Source organism: Clinocottus analis, unplaced genomic scaffold (genome assembly GCF_023055335.1).
Source record: "Clinocottus analis isolate CAN_PGR_092001 unplaced genomic scaffold, fCliAna1.0.p SCAF_30, whole genome shotgun sequence".
NCBI lineage: Eukaryota > Metazoa > Chordata > Actinopteri > Perciformes > Cottidae > Clinocottus > Clinocottus analis.
The window spans coordinates 777318-799818 of NW_027176043.1; the positions used below are offsets into that span (position 1 = coordinate 777318).

At 39.8% G+C, this 22501-nt stretch overlaps 1 protein-coding gene across 1 annotated transcript in view; it reads right to left on the reverse strand.

The window, feature by feature from the left end:
* Window positions 1–22501, reverse strand: part of gabrb1 (gamma-aminobutyric acid type A receptor subunit beta1) — a 54157-nt gene that overhangs the window by 10322 nt on the left and 21334 nt on the right. Inside the window, exons 4-5 of the mRNA XM_068595495.1 lie at window positions 17619–17839; window positions 5408–5490 (exon numbers count right to left, since the gene is read on the reverse strand). Coding sequence (XP_068451596.1) covers window positions 5408–5490; window positions 17619–17839 — 304 coding nt within the window. The remainder of the gene's footprint in view (window positions 1–5407; window positions 5491–17618; window positions 17840–22501) is intronic.

Sequence of the window (22501 nt, forward strand, 5' to 3'; positions counted from 1 at the left end):
AGAAAACTATGAAATACTATATGTATTTTAGCAGCATTTAGACATGTGCGTCTAAAAGAGGACGGAGTGGGAGAGAAGGGAGAGAGTTCAGCTTCCTGACAGCCTGGTGGATGAAGCTGTTGGACAGCCCGGTGGTGCGAGCCCGGAGGCTCCGGTATCTCCTACCAGAGGGCAGGAGGCGGAAGAGACCGTGTGAGGGTTGGCAGGAGTCGCTCACAATCATGGTCACTTTGCGGGTGAGGCAGGTGTTTTATGTTATATGGAGGGAGGGGGGTGCAGAGCTTTCCTACTGTAGTCTGTGCAGCTTCCGCCCCACACAGTGATGCTGCTGGTCAGGATGCTCTCAATGGTGCCCCAGTAGAAGGTGCACATGATGGATGGTGGGGGGGGGGGCTCCCCCTTTCATCAGTTTCCAGAGGAAGTAGAGGTGCCTCTGTGCCTTCTTTGCCAGCGATGTGGTGTTGGCTGTCCACAAGAGGTCCTTGCTGATGTCCACCTCCAGGAATGTGGTGCTGCTGACCTGCTCAATATCCACACTGCTGATGGTCAGTGGTGAGTGATGAGTTTGGCCTTTCCGGAAGTCAACAACAATCTCCTTGGTCTTGCTGTTGTTGAGCAGGAGGTTGTTGTCTCCGCACCACGTGGTCAGAAGGTTGACCTCCTTCCTGTAGAGTGTCTCATTATCCTTGGTAATGAGACCTAGTGATTGGTGCTGTAGGTTGTTTATCACACCTGGTCACATATCTGGTCTACCTGACAGAGTTCATGTTGGTGAAATATAAATGAAGTCTGGTTGGCGTTCTCCTTAAAAACTAACTTCACTGAATATAAAGTGTTGCATGGACTGTGATGTGAAACATGTGGGAGGCAGATATAGAGCTGTGAGTAACCAGGTAAGATGAGTGGGAGGAAGCAAACACGGAAGAGGTCGGATGGCAATTAATAGAAAGTATGGCTTTATAAAAGATGTCTTTGATTGTAAAGAAAAAAAACAACAACTCAATATATTAAATTGATCAAAGAAGAAAGATGCATTTTGGAGTCAATACATAATTTATTCATATATAGATATTTCACACATCTACATGAAGAAATATAAAGGATAAAGTGAAATGTTTTCACCATATCTTTTTTCTATATAAATACAAAAGAAAGTGGTGCACAAACATGGGTGAACTCTTAATGCAAGTCAGCTATTTTATAGGAAAATAACCTTAACTTCTTTAACAGCTTTTAACTGCGTCTAACTGCAATTAAAGTGTGTTCAGTTGTCATCCTGTGTGAAATATGAAACATAGATGTGCATGATAATTGGTGCTTGCATATGAGTTGGATAGCGTTTCAAGATGTGCTGCAGTTAAAAAGTACTTTTCGCTTAGGAAGGTTCCCTATTGAGTAAACAAATAAAATAACTGCAAAAACAAATTCTCATAAAAATATAAATTATCCACATAAATCAATATCACACTAGGCAAAAAAGAGGAAGTAATACACACATAGCCCTTCTCCACAACACAAACAATTACCTCAATATTTATTGTATAAACCTTTGTGACTGGTTGCCTATATGCCTTTTTTAATTTAAATTTCAAAATTGGTAATGAAGTAATAGTTTTCTCCCTGGTGCCCACTCTGCAGCTCTCCTGCGCAGTCTTATAGCAGCGACGCTGCAATAACAAGCAGGATCAGTTGAAAAAAACAAGGCCTTTGATAAATGATTGAACCATAAAAAGCTAAATATAACTTAACGATTTAATTCACATTAATACATACAGAAAATATTGATATTGAACAGTTTACTTGATATTGCACATGAGTAAATGTGTCCGTTTGGGATCTCCTGAGAGCACTGTTGTTTGTAAAGCGTGACAGCAGCAGAGAGAAGGACCTCGCTCTCCTTCACAGACCACGGGTAAAGCAACTTGTTACTAAAAGAGCTGTTTCTTTAGCCTGCATGCCAAACACAATAAGAATGCATGGGGAGTAGTGTAAGATGTGCTTTTGAGGTCCATCATTGTTGTAGTTTCACCATGGCAGACCCCTGTCAGTATCATCCACCATTGTATAAATACATAGCTTTGTGAAAGTGCAGCTGGATTCTCTGAGCGACACAGTCTTTTTGTCCTTCATCCTTATGTATTTTCCTTCATATCGTCCTGTTTTTTCCCCCATAGAGGTCAAGAAAAAGGGTTTAGACTCTTCCAGTCGATGCAGTATGCAGTAAGTGGTTGTAAATAGACAGATATTATAAACAACAAAGATCGATGATTGACTTTGTGGTTGTATCATCAGATTTGCGGCAGTATGTCTGACGTACATGACATTCAAGTGAAGGAGCAGCAAAGCTGTCAATGATCACCACCTTGAAGTTGATCAGATGGCGGGTGAGGCTGCCTGACAGAGCAAACACAAACACGTGAGGGGGAACTGAAATGCAATGCAGACCCCGTCCTGACTGGGGACGACAGCCCAGTGTCTGAAATTAGTTTCTGTCACGGTTTGGGTTTTTCTATGTTCCTGTTTTATTTTGTAGTTTGTCCTCTGTGTCTCTGCACTTCCTGCCCCTGTATGCCTCGTTACTGATTGTGCGCGTGTCTCCTGATTATCTGATTGTCTTCAGCTGTGCTGCCTCATTGTTTCCACCTGTCTTGTTACATTCCCCTTATATTCATACCCTGTTTGTCGCCTGTCCACTGATCGCGTTGTACTGTGTGTAGAACTGTATGCTCACTGTTTGTGTGTGTGCGCGTGCCTGTTCTAGTCCTGTTCCTGAGCGTGAGCCTGTCGATTCTTTTGTTCTGTTCTGTTGGGATTCTGTCTTCTTTTTGAGAATTCTGCCTTTCCTGGAAAGAATAAAGTGACTTTCCTTCACCACACATCTGCATTTGGGTCCTCTCTCTGAGCTTCCTGTGACAGTTTCCTTCTTAGTGCCTCTTCTTGTGCCTGGGCTCAGCTTTAGCTATGAGGTGAGAAGCTCAGACATCCAGAGTAAGCTCAGAGTAGAGTCGCTGCTCATTCATGTCAAAGGATGCTAGCTGAGGTGTTTTGGGTGTCTATCATGACGCCTCTTGGGTTTAGAGGTTTTTCTGGGCACGGGCATGTAATATGTTCAGTGCAATACAGAAATGTTTGTATTATCATCATGAGAATAATTCACGAAAGCTTCCATTTGGCAAAATCCTACCTCAATCCCCAGCAAGGGGATTTGACACTACTGTCTCTTCAAAACAAGTTAAAACAAACGGATATGTATGCGTATTTTCCCCAGAGGGGGTCAGGAGTCATGGACACACACCATCCATGACACACACCATCCATGACTCCTGAGAACTGTTACAGTTACTGCTGGGAAAGAAAGACCTATTTAACGTGGCAGAAAATCTTCTTTGTATGTAGAAATAATTCTTTGTAAATATAATATACATATTTCTAGATATTTCTTGACCAGAAATCCATCGGTCCAGAAAAATGATTTCCCCGTAGTGGCTTTTCACAGTGCTGGAAGTGAAGAGTTCATTGGTTGATGTCTAAATTGGACATTATCACCAATCTCTTGCCACTTATTCCTGTTTACTTATCATCCTTCCACATTATACTGTGTCAGTTGGGCTGTGCATCTTCCATAGTATGCCTATAATACTACAATAATATTTTTCCAGCTGAGACATGATACAAGCACATCACTGAGGTGCTGTAAATGCTTTTCTGTGTTATTTGCAGTCTATAGTATGGCTCTAGATCACTTCATAGGATGCCCCAAGGCCTGTAGTCAACACCACACACATCACCTATTCATTCAGGTTTTAGCAGCAATGTCCCAGTCAGGGTGCTTGTGCATTATACATAGCAGAATAAAGATACACCTTTTCATATCATTTTAGGTCATTATTATTACTTTACGTAACACCTCCCCTCCCCCCACCTCCACGATTTTACAGACAAAACTTGCTATAGTGAAATAATTATTTTCATATATGACAGTCTTCATTTTATTATTTTTGGAAATGTTTGCCCTGTGAAATAGAAAGTAAACAATATCAATGTTGTCTTTGTGACATCACCCATAGATTTCTGAGGAGCCGTTTGATACTCAGTGTGGGTAAATCTGTCTGTTGGCAGCTTGGCAATGACAACACGGCCTGAATCTTGGCTCATGGCTCCAAAAATGATTAAAGAAGTGGATCGTCAGTAAGGCTCAGGCGGGGCCTGGTGATGCAGTTATGCCTAACTTTAAGCTTTAATATCATTTAAATGAATGAGTTCCATACGAATTTGCCCCCACACAGTTGTCATGAGTCTGAAAATTAGCTATAAAGACCCAAACAGTTGTTTATACCAGGCTGTAAACAATGTTCATTTTCTGCTGCACAGTTGAGTAATTCTACATGGGATGCTATAGAGGTTGATGCAATATTGGCGCTCTTGATCTGTAAGCAATAGAGCACATTTAGAAAACTTTAAAATGATATCTGAATGACTGAATGAAAACCACACTCTCGTTCTCACATCCCTCCTCCGCCTGGCGTGGTCTCATACCGCTCTCCACATTGCTTTTATGTCCAAACGGCTTATGAGGTGCTGTATTGTTATGAATCGCCAAAATTAATCAACCAGATAACTAAATAAAGTGGAGGGAAGAGGAGGGAACCGGGAGCTTGTTATAAGTGACGGCTCATTATTGAGAGCCCATTTCAAAAATCATTTAAATTGTATGATTTAATTATAATTACTGATGCATTCATGGGTTCCGTCACTTACATGTTGCAGCTGGTAAAGCTAAATAATTACTTTATACAGTATAATGATAGGTGGTTTAACCTATAATGATATATTACATATTTATATAAATATAAATAAACTAAGTAACTCGTAACTAAAGCTTTGAAATATTTTTTTGTTATTTCTAATGGAAATATTTACCTCTGAGATGCAGTGGAGTAGAAGTATAAAGTAGCATACGCTGTAGATGCTGAGTACAGCACGCACACTTCAAAATTGTACTTATTGCCTAAATGCACTTAAGTACATTCCATCACTGAAAATCGGGGTTTATTCTGTTGAAAATATGTTTGTAAAAGTTAAAACAATTGATAAACTAAGGGGAGGAAAAAAAAAGAACGTTCCAGCAACTACTGTCTGAGAAACAGAGTGAAAGCCATGGCCTAAACAAAACAATAAAATCCTTTGTTTACTTCAATTGGTTTATGTATTTTGTGAAAGAAGCATTATCTCAAGGTGACACACTGCAAATGAATGAATCAGCATGTTTATCAGGTATCAGGAAACAGAAACTGAGGGGAAAACTCTAAGTTGGCTGGGAACTATCTGACTGGGAGCTGGGAGAGGAATATGACCAATATGACCATCTATGCACACTCAACACACATAAAACCAGCTTGTCACTTACAGCTCTCAATCTCCAAGGTGCAGTTCTGCTCATCTAGTGGGTATCTGCGCAGGTCCATCATGCAGGCAGCTGTCGTGGTGATCCTACAAGAAAAAAAAGGTTTTTAGTCCTGACATCTGAAGAAAAATCCATCATGAGCAACAACTTGCTGTGTACAGTGTAAGAACACTACACTGCTTCCACAACGAGACATCTTCGTTTAATACATGCACACATGCACATCCAGCATTTAAGTTTTCATGAGAGAAAAACAACTTTAATTCCCTCATGTTGCGGGAAAACTTCATGAAAGAACTAGTGCAGCCCATTGAAAACATGCCAGATCAGAATAGTCCGATGCTTGGCCGGTGGTATTGTTTCTTGCAACTTCAAGGTTCTGGAGAACCGCTCATACGAAAAGCTTCACACTTGACCCTGTGGCGCTCCGGATTGCCCTCACCAACACAACTGACAGCTGTGGCTACTCATGGTTACTTATGGTCAGAAACACCAGCAAAATACTAATCAATTAAAATCATTTTGTAGAGGCCAAAATCACAAATCAGCCTAAGAGGGCATTACCGTATGTGCACATGACATCCTCTGTCCCAGGACACCGCACAAAGGGACAAGGACACCCCCCCCCCCCCCCTCCAAAAAAACAAACATTTAACTAGGAAGAAGTAAGAAACCTTCGGTAGAGCAACAAGGATATATGTCATGTGTACAGAATGATGAACATAATAGAAAGACAACAAGAATCCATATTACATAAAGGCTACTTAAGAGAATAGTAAGCAGTACCAGCACCATCTCAAGGATCTTAGAGAGGAAGGGAAGGTTAGAGATCGATCTATATTTAGCCAACACCTCTGGATCAAGAGTGGGCTTCTTGAGGAGAGATTTAATAACAGCTACTTTGAAGGTCTAGGACTGGTTAGTAAAGACACAGTAATTATATTTAGTAAAGAGGTGCTAATAAAGCAGTTGAGTCAGGATGGAGTCCAAGACTGGTAGAAGGTTTTTGACGTAGTCAATTAGTAAAGGTCACTAGGAGAAAATATACATATCAGGTTTTACTGCTGTTTTAAGTACCCATAGTAACAGTTACACTATGAGGATGGATCAGTACTAGTTGAGGGTCTATACAGCATTTTATTTGCACAGTAGACAATCTTTCAAAAGATGATCTATCTCATTAAAAATGAATTAATATTTTATTTAAAAAAAAAAAAAAAACATGCATCAGATTCTATACGCCAATGGTTCTCAAACTGTGGAGTGTGTCCCACTAGAGGGGCGCGGAGTTATTATAGGTGAGGCGCAAGGGGAGATGCTGGGTTTTTTTTGTTTTTTTTTATAAGTTTTTTAAAAATAATCCTTTATTAATCCCACAGTGGATAAATTATTCTCTGTATTTTACCCATCCTTAGTAGTTAAGGAGCAGTGTGCTGCTGTAAAGCACTGGGGGTTCAGTGTCTTGCTCAAGGACACTTCAACATGCAAACTATGGGGAGACCGGGGATGAACCGGCTACCTTGTGGATAAATAAATATAAAGAAAAGTTAGAGAAAAAAAGAGTTTAATACTGCGTGGACGTATTCATTTGCTTTCACTGCCAACGATGCTGGCTGACCTGTATGCTTGATGTGTGGCAAGAAATGATCAAACAGCAAAACATTTAATGTTGAAAGACTCTCCCAGAACAAACGCACAGCATCTGCTGAAAAGTATTAAGCTGCTGATGAGCGATGAAGAGCGACTTCTCACCTGCTGCAGCAAACTAGTAAATATAGTAAATATACTTTCAGGAAGTGGATCACGTCTCCAAACTCAACTACTGCTGCTGGTTGTGTGGCAGCTCATGAGACAGTGAGTCTGCTAGTAAAAACAAATCCGTCCTGTTTGAGGTGCGTTAGAACACGTACTGAGGATCGTGTAAACCAGGTGTGTCAAACTCGTTTTAGTGAAGGGGCCACATGCTGCCCATTTTGATCTCACCTGGGCCGGACCAGAAAAATCACAGCATAATAACGCATAATTAATGACAATGTTTCTCTATGTTTAAATCATTGGTGAAGGTTTTTAGATGATAAACTTTATTTTAAGGTCTCTAAACAATCAACTAGAAACATAAAGACCAAAAATTCAGATGTCAGCCCTCTGTTTATCTGCCTGGGTTCTCCTCTGCAGATTCCCTCGCTTTGTGACACGTTTGTGACGTCACTTTTATGACGTAATCCATGTTTAACGACTTCTAACACAATAATTTCAGTATATATATATATATATATATATATATATATATATATATATATATATATATATATATATATATATATATATATATATATATATATCTTCTCCTGTTGGACTGGACCCCCTGGCCGGGCGGATCCGGCCCGCGGGCCGTATGTTTGCCACCCCTGGTGTAAACGGTTGTTACGTCTATGCACCAGTATGACGGTACATGAAAAATTCATACCGTAGAACTGGTATACAGCACAGCAATAACTGTAATGTTATGGTCAAAAAATCATATTGCTTCTTTAATTTCATTTCATATGAGTTCATAGAAACATTTAATTAAGTTTAAAAAATAAAAATGTTTTAGGTTCAACACAAAGAATGGAGTTAGTACTATTCATGCATTTACAAGTATACTTAACACTAAATAATTAAGCTTGGAGTACTCCATTTAAGCATTTTTTTTCCACTGAAAGGATGTGAGTTATTTAAATTAAATGATTCAAGGCAATCATTTCCTTAAACGATTTGAGTTGACTTTACTCATCAGCTTTTACAGTGTAGTAGTGTGACCTATTTATTTCAGAGTTATTTTATTTAAATAATATGTTATTGCATTTAACCTTCTGCCTTAGCATTCTAGGAGCAGGGGGCTGCTGTGAAGCGCCCGGGAAGCAACTGGGGGTTCAGTGTCTCCCCAAAGGACACTTCCACATGCAAACTGTGTGGAGGACAGGTATCGAACCTGCTACCTTGTGTTTACAAGACGACCACTCTACCCCATGAGACACAGATATGGGGAAGGGTCAATACCTGCATGTTGTTTACTCGACCTCAATGTAGGCTTTAACCTTTTGTTCTCCTCTTTGAAAGAATTTGATATTGTTATAACAGGTAAAATAGTAATATGTCAATAATGTATTCTTTATTCTTGTTTTATAATTTCAATACAACAAGCGTTTTGTATAAATATAATATGACTATAAATAAGACTTTATAAGCTGTGATATCAAATAGCTTTTACGACTCAAGACACATTATTTGGTGGAAAATAGGTCAAAAGGGCTCTTTGGATATGAAAGGTTGCTGCTCAACAGAGCTGTGACTCTCATAATGATTCATCATTACTTTATATGAAATAATGTACTAATATGTTTTATTACAGAGATCTTCTATTTAAAAGTCCACATTTAATTGTTCTATTTTGTTGCAGTAGCGATATTTTTTTTATTAAAGGATTTTGTTTAACTTCTAATTATTATTACATGTATTTCATTTTTCCAAATGCCTGAGCTCCTTATTCTCTCCTGACTAAAGTACATTACTGGAGAGCTGGATTATGTAACTTCCTGTATCATATGTTTAAACTCATCTTTGCTCCTGAATCCTTTTTTTTTTGGAATGTGTTTGTTTTAAAATAATTTACATAAAAGCTACTGACAGTTATTCACAAGAGTATGTCGGTCCAATATATTTATTGCGGCACAGAAGCAGGGTGTAGTTCCAGCCTCGTTCAGCTGATTATGAGTTTGTTGTATAGCGAACAGGTCACTCATTATAATCACTTGATGGAAACAGAAAATAACTAAACTTCTACCTAGCAAACCACAAAAAACATTTAAGCATTCAACATTCCATTGGGAAAATAGATGAGAAGTCTAATTGTTTTCTTGTTAACATACATTCAATTATTCAAACATTGCAAATACGTCTGGCAGCACAGTGGATGAGGGACAGTTCCATGCCTGAAGGATCCAGCCTTACTTACTTTTGTAATTGGTAAATGGACTGGACTTGTTTCTCTCTTTTCTAGTCTTTCTGACCATTCAAAGCACTTTAACACTACATGACGTCATTCACCCATTCACACACGGATAGGAGGGGCCTCCATGCAAGGTGCCCATCAGAACACATTTAAATATGTCAACCCTACTCCCCAGACTGTTGGCAGCGTAGGAGATGGTGTTGTGTCTTAACGACACATCGATATTGACTAGCTGTGCTAGAGATGGAACTTCCTGTCCTCCAATCGAAGGACTACCTACTCTACACCTACAGACTGTGAGAGTTAATCATACTGTACCAGTGTGAGCTCTGCAATATACTCTGTGGAAACATCAGAACTCTAAGATGAACTAAAATATATGGATGTATATTTGCATGTTCTCCCCCGAACCGGCGGGGGTTCCCACCGAGTTCCTTCTAAATTGCCTGTAGGTGTGAGTGTGAGTGGTTGTGTTTCTCTCTGTGACAGCGATAAACTGGTGTCCTCTGCAGGTGAACCCTGCCTTTGCTCATTTTCAGCTGTCATCTGCTCCACCCCCGTGACCCTGAAGTGATCCTGTGATTAGATCAAGAATATCCCCCCCTGGAGTCGAGACACTGGTGGTGGTGGTGGTGGTGGTGATGAAGGGAGTGGCTAAAGATCCAGTGATGGGATGAAGACTAGAGGTAAAGGGGGTGGAGGAGGGTTGCATCGGTTCTTACTGCGAGACAACTGACACCGGAGAAGAGCAATTTGAACATTTGGATAGCAACTATGTGGCAGAATCTGGTTGATTAATGTAAAAGTGAACGCCCACAATCAGAGGAGAGATTTGTAAATGAATGAGTGTGAAGCGTCTTCCTGATTGAACTTCCGCTGAGTTTCATATAAAATTAGGGCTGGGCAAAGTTGAAAAAATGGAACTGATTAATCGCGTAATTTTCCATGATTTTTCTACGATTTATTCGCGATGAATCGCATTATGCGCTCCAAATTCAATAATGAAGTAAAAACTAGTCTATAGCACGCTTTTATTTTAAAGAAATGTTAGCAGAGCAATATAACAGACACTCTGGAGCAACAGCAAGTTAACATACATATATATATATAGTTTATAAATCAGTTTTCTTTTCTTTTCTGAAGAGGCACCAGAAGAAATTATTATTTTTTTAATATCAGGGAACAACATAAACAGTGTGTTCAGTTGTAAGGGTCCCTGTTAGGGACAAGACACTCCTTATTTTGTCCATGTTCAGTTTGTTGCTTACCTTAAAGATGTTAAAGACCTGCAATTAACTTTATACAAAAGCAATAAGTGTTTTTCATGTTTTCAGTTCAGTTTTTCTTCCTCAGTGAGAAAAGTTCAGTCTGTGTTGTCTTGAACAAGTGACCTGAACATCTTGTGACGTGTGGAACGTTCTCCTCTTTGAGAGAAGAGTAAAGATCCAGAAGTGAAACTGACCTAAAGTACTCAGCCATAGTGTATCATCGCGGGGTCAGGAGCTTTGCGTATGGGCGACTAATGTTCAATCAACCTCATGATCAAATAATTAACGCCGTTAAAGGATTGAGAAGTTAACGCGTTATTAACGGACTAGCTGGCCAGGGAACGCCTCGGGATCCCCCAGAATGAGCTGGAAAGTGTTGCGGGTGAGAGAGAAGCCTGGCTCAGCCTGCTGGGCCTGCTGCCACCCCGGATAAGCGGCTGAAAATGGATGGATAATCAAAGAAATTAGAATTTAACATCAACAATTTATGTATGCATTTATTTATATTTTCAAAATCAAAAGCTAAATGTTTCAAAAGCTAAATGTTCTTAAATGGAAACCTTTCCATTTAAAAAGATGCAATGTAACAATTAGGGATGCCCCCAAAACCCTGCATTAGGCTTCATGGCCTATTTTTATTTGCATTGAATGAGTATGAACTGCGATGGCAAATCAAAAGCACACGGAGGGTGCAGAGGAAATGCGCTCTCTCTGAGCCGCTATAAATAGGTGGAATTAAATATGTACTGTACCTTTGTGTGTGTGTGTGTAAAGAATGCTGACGTGAAATTTGAAAAACAACCAGTAGTCAATGTGCAAGCGGCCAACTTAATGGTGACTTAAGCTCCTCTCATGGTGCCTCACCAGTCACAAACCTCACTCACTGAGTAGATGCTGAGAACTCTCAATGTCACAAATGTAAGGGAGGACACAGCAGCAGTTCATCACAACACGTGGCCAACAAGCACAACGTCAGTGTGCAGAATTTTTTTTTCTCACAATATATAAGAAAACAATAAACAATATGGATTAGAGTATTGATACAATCCGAACAATACTAATCCCTCGTAATACTAGACTTCAAATGTGAATTCAAATGTTTTATAAGTCTGCATTGGTAAGATTAATGTTCATGTTGGATGTACAGCCCACTGGTCGACCGGGACAGCAGCGTGCACAGGTCTTTTTAGGGTCACAAAAAACATGTATGTATTTCAAACAAAGGAGAGGAAGAAGAAGGTGGGTAAATGTAGGTTTGATTGACGGTTGAGCCAGGAGGAGCACAGAGAGTTCATGTCCATGAACTTGGGCTGGCAACTGTAGCTTAAACGCTGCAGAAAGACCATTTTGTTCATGGTGTTGCATGGATGTGTTAAACCTCAAAGCTAATTAATGCAAAAATACAGTTTTTCTACATATTTGCTTGGTATCTCAGTGCAAAACATGTTTATGTTTCAAGATTACATGTAGGCATTAACAAAAAAGTGATTATTGCTCAAGGCCTGTGTCGTTGTTAGTAATCATTACTGAGAGACTGGTGATGCTACTGCTTTTTGTACATTTAATTACAGCAGCACAGAGAGGTAATGTACAACACATCCAACCCAGACATACAAAACCACTTTGACACTCAATCAGTAGGATTTTCTAAAACGACTGGATGACTCTAAATCACTCTATCATGTTTCAGTAAAAGGTTTTATTTGTACTTGACATACAGAGGTAGTTGGACATTAACTTGATGTGTACTGTATCATGTGCATCTCTAATCAGGAGTCCGTCCTGTTGTTGAATGTGGCAGTGGTTTGGATTTCTGCTCATCAGGGCTGTGCAGCGCTCAGTGCTGCAGACATTTTATACCGATACATATATTTGCCCCTAGATATGCTGCTAGAGACTGCTGAGGGACAAATTGTAAAGCCCTCCGAGGCAAATCTGTATTTGTGATTTTGGACTATAAAAATAAACTGAATTGAATTTTAAGCTTAATTTATATTTATTGTCACTTATTGGAAACTATGTCGTAAAGTAAGTGTGCAAGCAAAGCTTTACTGGTGAGAGAAAAGGGATTACAAGTGTGACTTTGAAAGCCAAAACATAGTGGTTATGCTCTTCCTTAATTATTCTTCTTCATTCTGTGACAGTCCTGCTACACGCTTATCTCAGCTTTTACAGTTTTAAGACGTAAAAAGCCCCTCAAGACATGAATATTCATTATTTTATTACCTGGAAACACTGAACGCATTAGGAAGCACTATATGAATTATAAACCAGGTGCCGAGAGTGTGGAAGGCCAGAAACACTGAACACATTAGGAAGCACTAGATGAATTATAAAGCAGGTGCAGAGTGTGGACGGCCAGTAAAAATAGTGTGTCAGGTCAGGAAGGACCGATGTTGCTGTTCAGCTGTTCCATGATGGCAATCATTCAGTCAGCACTGAACAAAATGTTACTTGTTTTAATCTTCCAGAAATTCAGTCAGTCCCAAAGTCACATGCATGCAGGCATATCCTTAAATTATGCTGAGGAGACCAAAAAGTATCCACATGCTCCTAAAAGTGGCAACAGCTGACTGATGCTTTTTTTTGGGCGGGGAAGGAAATTATCGAATGCAAATTCTGGATGGTTGATTTATCAAATAATGTCTATATGATAGAGCTGTAGCGTCATTTAAAGAAAGATTCCACCTGCATTTAACGTCATGCCATGTCCTAATGTTACAGAATCCTTTGCTAACTTCAGTCCCTCCTCATCTCATCCATAGTGCTACAGACTCACTCTGAATGACATTACAGTCATTGGCCACTCTGAAAAAGATAAGAAAAGAAAAGAAGTTTGCTCTGACCCTTAGACCCGTAAGTTAAAACAAATATAACGAAACCTTGAAAGGATATGGTGTTCCACTATTTCAACATTTTTGGTAGAATGGATTTGTTATGTAATGACCATTCAAGGTGCCACCTGCCCATCAGGACGTTGACATTCACACATATTCCCTGAGGGAGCAATTTGAGGTTAAGCGTCTTGCCAAGGGCACATCGACATGGACTTGCGAAGCTGGAAATCGAACTGCCGATCCTCTGATTGAAGGAGGACCCTTGTCTACCATGAGCCTCAGTCGCCTTAAGAATTCATCAGATAAGCCTTTACATTTGGTCAGTACATTGTAAAGGCCTTTGACCGATGAAAAGTTATTAAAAGATTGAGGTTTCAAGGAACGGCGTTGCCACTTTACATGATTCGTCATAAAACAACAAGATGCTGTCTCAACTATATAACAACTTGAAATGCCAAATAAGAGTCATGGCTTGAGGACGTCAGCAAGCCAATACTGACTCATAGTCAAAGCCCTACCTAGTTCCAAACATGGCGATATGCAGGGTTTTAAAAATACAGACATTTACAATACAACAGAACACCACTCCCTCTGGTCATCCTTCACTGTTTTTACAAACATGACACCACACATTTTATTAATAGTTAATAAATAATTTTGTCTTTTTTTTCAGCCTGAAACCCACATACAGGCATACACACATACGTATAAATCTGCCCTCATCTATACTTTGTGCCTTTTTCGAGGTAAAATAATAAAGACGCACACACACACACACACACACACACACACACACACACATACACACACACACACACACACACACACACACACACACACACCGACACACACCAACACCGACAAAAATGAAGAATAAAAAGAAATACAGACCAACACTGAGCTTAATTCCCTGATTCCTCTCATCTATATATGAGCATTTTATTTTTGGAGAGCAAAACTGGATAACAGTAGCTTTAACACCATGTTAATGGACATTAGTATACAACCTATCAAGATGTAATACATGAGAATGAAGTTGAAAGTATGATTCACATTACAAACTGAAAATACAGAAGAGGCTAAAATGACAAAACATCAAAAAATTAAGTCTTCAATTAAAACTAAATCACACTCACCCTCTAAATATATTTCCTTCCACTTTTTCTGTGACTCCTCGCTCTCCTGCCAATGTGTGTTTAAATAATTGAATTACAATAAATACACCTTCTTAAATTCATGTGTGTGTTGAGTTTACATCATATTGTATTTGAATTATAGAAATACCTTATGTCTCAAACAGAACAAAAGTTTAGGCAAAGGTTTTTTTGTCATCAGATGACATAACACAACCGGGATCACGTATCGGAAAACATGATATTCTGATAGTCTTTTGAATTGTACAAAGTGATGAGAGAACTTAATATCGTTAGGGTTTAATTTTACCATGTTTTTACATTTGACAGCAGTAAAATTACACTAAAGTCATTAGTTCAGCCTGGAATTGTATGACTTTTCCTATAGTGACCAAAATACACAAAAATGAAATATATTTTAAAGGTTATACTTTTTCATTTTTCTACACTGAGGCTGTTTTGGGTCGAATTCAACCCACATCAATTGAGATGGATTTGAGATCTACCAGTGTGGGTCAAATCAAGGAAAATGGTGGTTAAAGGGAATCTTGAAGCTGTCAAGGGACAGTGGTAGCAGAGTTCATAACAATATTCACACAAACAGTTTCCCGATTCCCTAAAACCACCATTTTCCTTAATTATAAAGATTAGAATCTTATGAACCCCTACATTTTTTGCAGGAGCAGATCTTGTCTCTGTGACAAGGCACCCTCTGGACTGGCAGCTCAGGTACTTTTATAATAAGATACCTGAGCTGCCATTTCCGTAACTGACATGGCAGCAATATTTAGTGTGCAACAGGCATTTTGATCATTATGGCTTTCATGTTTTTACGTCTTGTGCAAAACATGACAGGATAATGTGTGATAGTACATGTTTTTCTTTAAAAACAAATACAAAAAACATACACTTTCCCTGCAACATTTATTAAGGATTAATCATACATGTATTGATGAGACACAGGCTATGTGTACATTATAAATAGATCCGTATGTTAAACATTTGGTATAGATACTTACTATGAGGGAGTTCTTGGTCTGGGTCAAAATTGACCCCAGCCATAATATGAAGTCATATGAGCAGTATATAAGGGTTTAGTGGTCAGTGACAATATGAACACTGCAATGTGATGCTGGTCCTGGATGACAGGCCTTGATGTATGCTGCACCTTTTTAAAATGTGCAGCTTTGCCACAAAAAGTATTTCAGCCAACTGTCAAGTCATCATTCCGCTTTCTCTCAAACACAGGATGGCTTTGAACTCAGCCTGAATTATTGACAGTGGCCGGCCCAGAGTTTCCTCAGTTAACTCCACACCGCTCACTTCATTGTAACTGCTCTGCTGCAGAGGGCACGGCCCTGTGTACACTGCACCAGGAGAGGCTTCATAAATGATTTACCAGCGGCTTCTCCCTCAAAGACACTCCAGAGATACAGACAGAGCAATACTGAAAGGAACGTATTTAAGGAATGTTCTCCATGCTAATCAGCTGCTACTAACTGAAAACTCATGTTCTAATTAAGAGTTGCTCACATATTGCCACTCTATGGAAAAGCCAAACAGCTTTTAAAGGTAAAGTAAAAATTTATGGAATCAGTAAACATTAAAAAGTTCTGAAATATATTGCTTGAAAGAAAGTATTTTTTCCCTTCATTTACCAATAATTACACAATACTTAGTTTAAACTTTGCTGACTGTAATTAGAGACAATTTATCATGACAAAGTGAAGCGCTCCCTTTTGCAGCGCTTCCCAAACAGGGTGCTGCTCTAAGGATGGGCTAAGCGCTGCAAGATGTGCTTATTATTCATTATGGCAACAGCGGAGGTTGCTCCCATGAATTTTGTTATACAATAGTTTTTTCGTGTTGATTACTGGAGCACTAATGGCATATGATAGAATACATTGCTCAACAACTAAAAAGAAAGCGTGTCGATAAGTGCAGCAGACTTTGAGACGACCTGCGCCCACGAACGACCAACCAGCCAGACCGAACGCCACCAAACTGCCCCAGGGAGGAGAGCCACAATGGAAGCTAAGCTAACCCAGCTAGGACCTGAGGCTACTCCACTACCCAGATTAACCATACTGCTGGCTGTCTGATGTCTGGTCACAGAAAAATTAGATGGATGAAAGCAGTGCGAGGCCAGTGAATGTTGAGTCCACATATTCAAAGACCTGGATTCATCTTGGTCAAATAAACATGAGCCGATGTCACTTATTTCACATGGCACTCACTTCCCTTCCTCTATCTGCGTGTTAGCATTTTGCGAGGTTACTGTCTCTGCATTCTGTGCTAAGCACCGCCTGAGAAGATTGTGATTGGTTAAAAGAAAACACAAACAAGCCAGAGCGTTTTCTCCAATTGCAAAATGCTGAAATGCTTTCTTTAGCACTGACAGCGCTGAGGAGATGCGTCTGATGCTAATGCACACCACAAATGCCATGTTGCTTTATGTTGAATGTGTTCTATGGTAAACCAGTGGGAGGCTTGTATTGTCAAGCAGGTATATAAAATGCAATGTATCTGTCACAGAGTTAATGAAGCTCTGTTAGTGGTGCAATAGTTTGCAATAAAAAACAGGTCCACATAACCAGATATGGATATATTTAGCAGCATCACAGAGTCCCTTCGGAATATTGCAAGGAGGAATGTTTATTGCAAAACTTGGCAATACAGTCGCAGGGGGAAAAAATGTAAAAAGATTATGGGAAAATCCCAAAAGTCAAGCAGTGGAGCCAGGCAAAAAGTAGTTTGACACATTGAACACCATTTTGGACCAACAACGGACTTGTTTGCCCAGAGCAGGGACCTGGATTCTTATTTGCATCTACAGTTCAAAATAATGTGAAATAAAAGTAATAGCATCAATGCCACTACCTGCAGCGTTGACCGTTTAAACTGCTTACTTTTCTCATCTACCAAATACCACATAAAAATGATGTAATCAAACAAAAAGTAAAGAGTAGAAACAGCTCTTACCTGAGACCGTACAGCACAGTTCCATCAGGGTGCAGTCTAATCATCCGGTTCTTGACCGTCACCCCGTGTACAAAAGACTTCTTGTCATTAATGAAGTAGGTGTCAGGGACCCAGAGCTGGTCTGCCACCCGGTTATCCAAAGTGAGATTTAGAGGAATGCCTGTGTAGGAGAGGCGCTTGTCTCTCCAGGACTGCTGGAAGTACATGGTGATGGTGTAGTCCTGTGGGAAAAACACAAATAAAGGGGTGTTGCACATCAACATGAATGTCTTAACTATCTCATCTGCCCTCTCTTCCTTTATTGTTTAATTTCATAAACTATAACAACATAAAAATAAACATTTCACAAAAAACACAAGAGCAAAAGAGAAAAAACAAGACATCAAGTGTCACAGGGTGGCTTCTGAGAGAGAGGACACAAAGGTGACGCAAAGTGCAACAGTAGCTTGATCCTCAAGCTGAACTCACAACAGGGATCCAAACAGCGATCAAGGCAGCGATAAGCAGGAATTCAAACCACAAACTTAAACAAATGATCCCACACTGGGGCAGGACACAGACAGGCTTTAAAAATACGGGGAAGGTGCAGGTGAGGAGGAAACAATCAAGGACATGGCAGACAATCACAGGGGCAGGAAGTGCAGGGAAACAGAGGACATGAGATACATGGACTGTGTCTATTACCGAACACTTTACAACGTACACTGCAATACAGTGCACTGCAATACAGTGCACTAACATCTGTAGTGCACTCCGTCGCTGATAAGCGCTGTATCAAATGGAACACCTACATTAACCACTTGCCGAAAGTGACGGACGCAAATCTGCTTGTGATACCCGCGAAACTAAAACTGACAAAATGAACACACTTTTTGCCCTCTTTTTGTCCCTTGTGTACCGCTTTCTCCACCCCATGCGGCAGGAGCATATAAATAAATAAATGAAAAGCTGGCGAAAGGGCTCTACCTCTTCCGCTATGTAGCCAAGATGGCGCCCGTTTAGGGCAAGTAGTGTCTATCGTTTTACACTACATTTTTTGACCGTTTGCAGTGCGCCATCCGGGTACTATAGTGCACTGAATTCTGCTGGTTTTGTCAGTGTGGCGCCCTAAGCACTGAAAGTCAGTGCTCGGAATGCTCAAGTGTCTGGTGGTAGACTTCAAACTAAAACAGGAAAGTGAATTGCGCCTCAATATTAAAAGGTGGCACCTGAAAGCTGCTGTGTGTCATGTCCATGGTATCTGTACATGAATGAATCTGCTAATTGTTTTACTGGTTATTCTCTGTTATTGTCACTTTATTTAATAACCGTTACTGTTTTCCAGTGTTACATAATGATGGTCCTTTCTTGCAGTCAAATTTACAACAAGTAATTTGTCATTTTTCACCATACAAGAACATCCTCTCCTCTGGGAGGATGGACTGTGACGGCCTGTTTCTCTTTGGACTGCAGGGTTAAGGTTAGGGTTGTGTGTGTGTGGTATCCGCACACACACAACCCTAACCCTAACCCTGACACACACACACACACACACACACACACACACACACACACACACACACACACACACACACACACACACACACACACACACACACTATCACTATGTGTTCCTCATATTGCAAATGCTGCCCTGTCAATTATGCTTGGATATCTTCAGGTACCCCAACGGCTCCTGCTACTGATCTACGAACACCTTAAATCTTTTGTTTTAATCAATACTTTATGTCAGCATTGTCTACACTCCCTTTCACTGTACAGTAATGCAGGACTTGCCTGTGATTAAAAAGAATAACACTGTGAAATTAATTGAGTTTGTTATAGACTACTGAAATGTCATTCAATATATATTCATATATTCTTTGTATTTGTACTCTTTCAATTTGGTATTGCAACTGCTGCATAGTCATTTCCCTTGGCATAAATAAACTTGCATTGTATACAGAATGCAGTGGCGGCCATCAGGGCCTGCTGAGCCTTCACTGCTGGCCTTAACAGAATCACTAAGTTATATCTATTTCATAATGTAATTGTTTTTCACAAATACACTAGATGTATTATAATTTTTTTCTTCTCTATTAGTTTATTTTCTCATTGCACCGGCTCCTGTCTTGTCTGTTCCTCAGCTCAGGCCAGAAGCACGGCTTGCTTGACAACTGGTTAAGTATAGCTCATCCAATCATATTTCACCTTTTGTTTCTCTATGCTAGAGCATTAAACAACATGCTGTTGGTCAGCTAGCTAGCGTTAATATTTGCTAGCATTATGGACGTTGTGATTCGTCACAGAGCCGACGTGACCATTAACATGCGCTGTGATTTGTCAGTGAAGCTAGAATCTCAAACCTAGAATCTCAGGATTTACTGATGACCCCTTTCTTACAGAGGGTTATGTGCATCTGGTGAGTGAAATGCTAGTTGTTTTTTTACATTTACAGTCATATTTAATCATAGACAAGCAGCGCTGTTGTTGCTGCTTGACTGGGAGTGCTGGTCTGAGCCTCTCCCTGCCAAGGTGTGCAGCTGTGCCTGTGATGTCTTGTGTGTGCACTATGCAGGGTTCCTTTGCCGTGGTTTTGTTGGATTGTCTAATACTACGGGTCACCAAATGTGGTACTTGACACATTTTGAGCTGTCAGTCTTCCATCGGCTCGAAAAGACTAAAAGGAGGAGACTTGGACTGAACACGACCTGAGAATGGCCGAGATAGGGACAGAAGAATGAAAAAGAAGAGTTAATCTGCTAATATTTTATAATGATTTGAGCGCACAAAAGCATGATTTTGGTTGATTTTGTGTATATTACTGCTGTCTGTGGATGTATTGAACACCATGAGTGATATAATGTGAAATAAATATCATTGATACTCCCTTTTAGAGATTTCCCTAAACTTGTCTACGAAAAGAATAATAAAAAATATTTTCCTTCACTTAATCAACTCTTAACTAAGCTCACAAGTGTTTCCTGTATACTATACCTTTTTGAAATTATTTTAATAGCCTTTGAGGAGATATTCTGTATTAAGTATGGATATGCAAACTATTCTGAGTTTTGAAGAAATATTCTCAAAGGTGATATTGGAGGCCATGAGTAACTATATCTAACAATACCTTTGTTTGTTTGTTTATTTAGTCATGACAAAGCGCAGTACATACATTGTTTCGGATATATCTAGAAAGACCAGAAAGAATAAGAATAAGGCTTTTTGGTTTATTAATAATAGACTTGAGTCAAAGATGGCTGCTAGTCTTTGGAGGAATGTGAGTATTAATATGTATTGGAGGAGTGGATTAATTTAGGTTGATATCTTCTAAATGATACATCCAGGTTTAATGAAGACAAAATAAATTAATATAATAATTTGAAATTAAATGATTTACTAGTACAGCTTTAGAGTTTAGAAATCAGATGACTTAAGATCCACGAAACATTCTATTTTATTGTGGCTGTTGAGCAGACATTGTCTCTATCGGGTTTGAGAAGCCAAACTACTCTAATGGAAGCTCAGGAAAGTGTGTTGGACTGCAACCATGCCACAAGTACAGACCAACAGGACCACAGCGGATCATTGACTGACAGGATGGGTGCTGGTCTTCAAAATATAAAGGTCACTGAGAAGAGACATAACCCCTAGAATCAGAACCAGAACCATTTATTGCCATGATGTTTTCACACGCAGGAATTTGTCATGGCAGGTGGTGCATCATATTAAACAATATTAAACAATAAACAGTGCAAGAAATGGGAGTGTGAATATTTACAGTTGAATCTACAATAGAATACAAAAATAAAGTGCACAGACAGCAGATACCAGTACTTTAAAGTGAAATGTAAGTGTAATGTGAAGGTGCCAAGTGGTAACAGAGGTAGTTATAAAGCAATCAGAGACAAGAAAGTAAACGGTTTCATTTCTGCAATTTATCGCCTAAAAGCCTTGCAAGCATTCTGATGTACTGTTCATGCAAATGCTTCAGTTGAATGCAGTTAACCTTGGGGGCAGCTGGCAGGAGAATGTTGCATCACTCCTCTTCTATCAAGCTAATCTGAGGTGCAATGCTGCAGTTAAGATTCCACTCACAGCTCTCTGGCTTTCCAGCATTCGTTGCATTTTATAAAGATGCTTATGTGTGCATTTCCCAACAAGCTGGAAGGAAATACTAACTTTTTTTTAAAAAAAGGGAAGGTACGCTTATTAAAGGGACTTAAAATGAAAGCGTTACAGTTTTTTTAAATGACTGCCCAGACCACATGGGCTAAACTTCCTTGCTGAGTTCAAGACGGCATGATTGCAGTATTTCAGTCGTCAAGGTTCTGCTGGAGAACAGAATGCCCATCAGTCATCGAACAGTTTTCCAGTTATGTAACTGTGACTTAAACAGTCCAGTACCAGGTCTTTTTAGTGGCACTTCATTTAAATCAATTTAACCTTGATTTGGCTTATTATTTCTGTTGTCTTAGATGTTACCCCACAAACAAAACAATTGCAGTGACCCTGACAGTCATTTATATTCTTAGCAAATATCCACCGAGGCATGTTCTAATTCTCCTGGGTATACTATTCCCAGGAGAATGACTTCCTTTCACCAAAACGGTGTCAGGCCTCAGGTTTGCAATATCTGTTTACAGGAACAGAAGACAAGACACAAGTATGCCCGTGTTGCACAGCAGGAAAGCGCTGAGTAATAAAACAGGCGGATTAGTCATTTGATTGTCACGCCAATGGAACTGTTAGTGGCAAATAATAAACTGAAGATGACATCACTGCTCATGAGGCAGCAGTGAGAAACTGCTACCTCATGGAGTTGGGAGGCGGCAGGGGAGGCGGAGCTCCACCACTGCTGCAGCATCGCACTGCACTGCACCGCACCGCAATGAGCTCCAGGC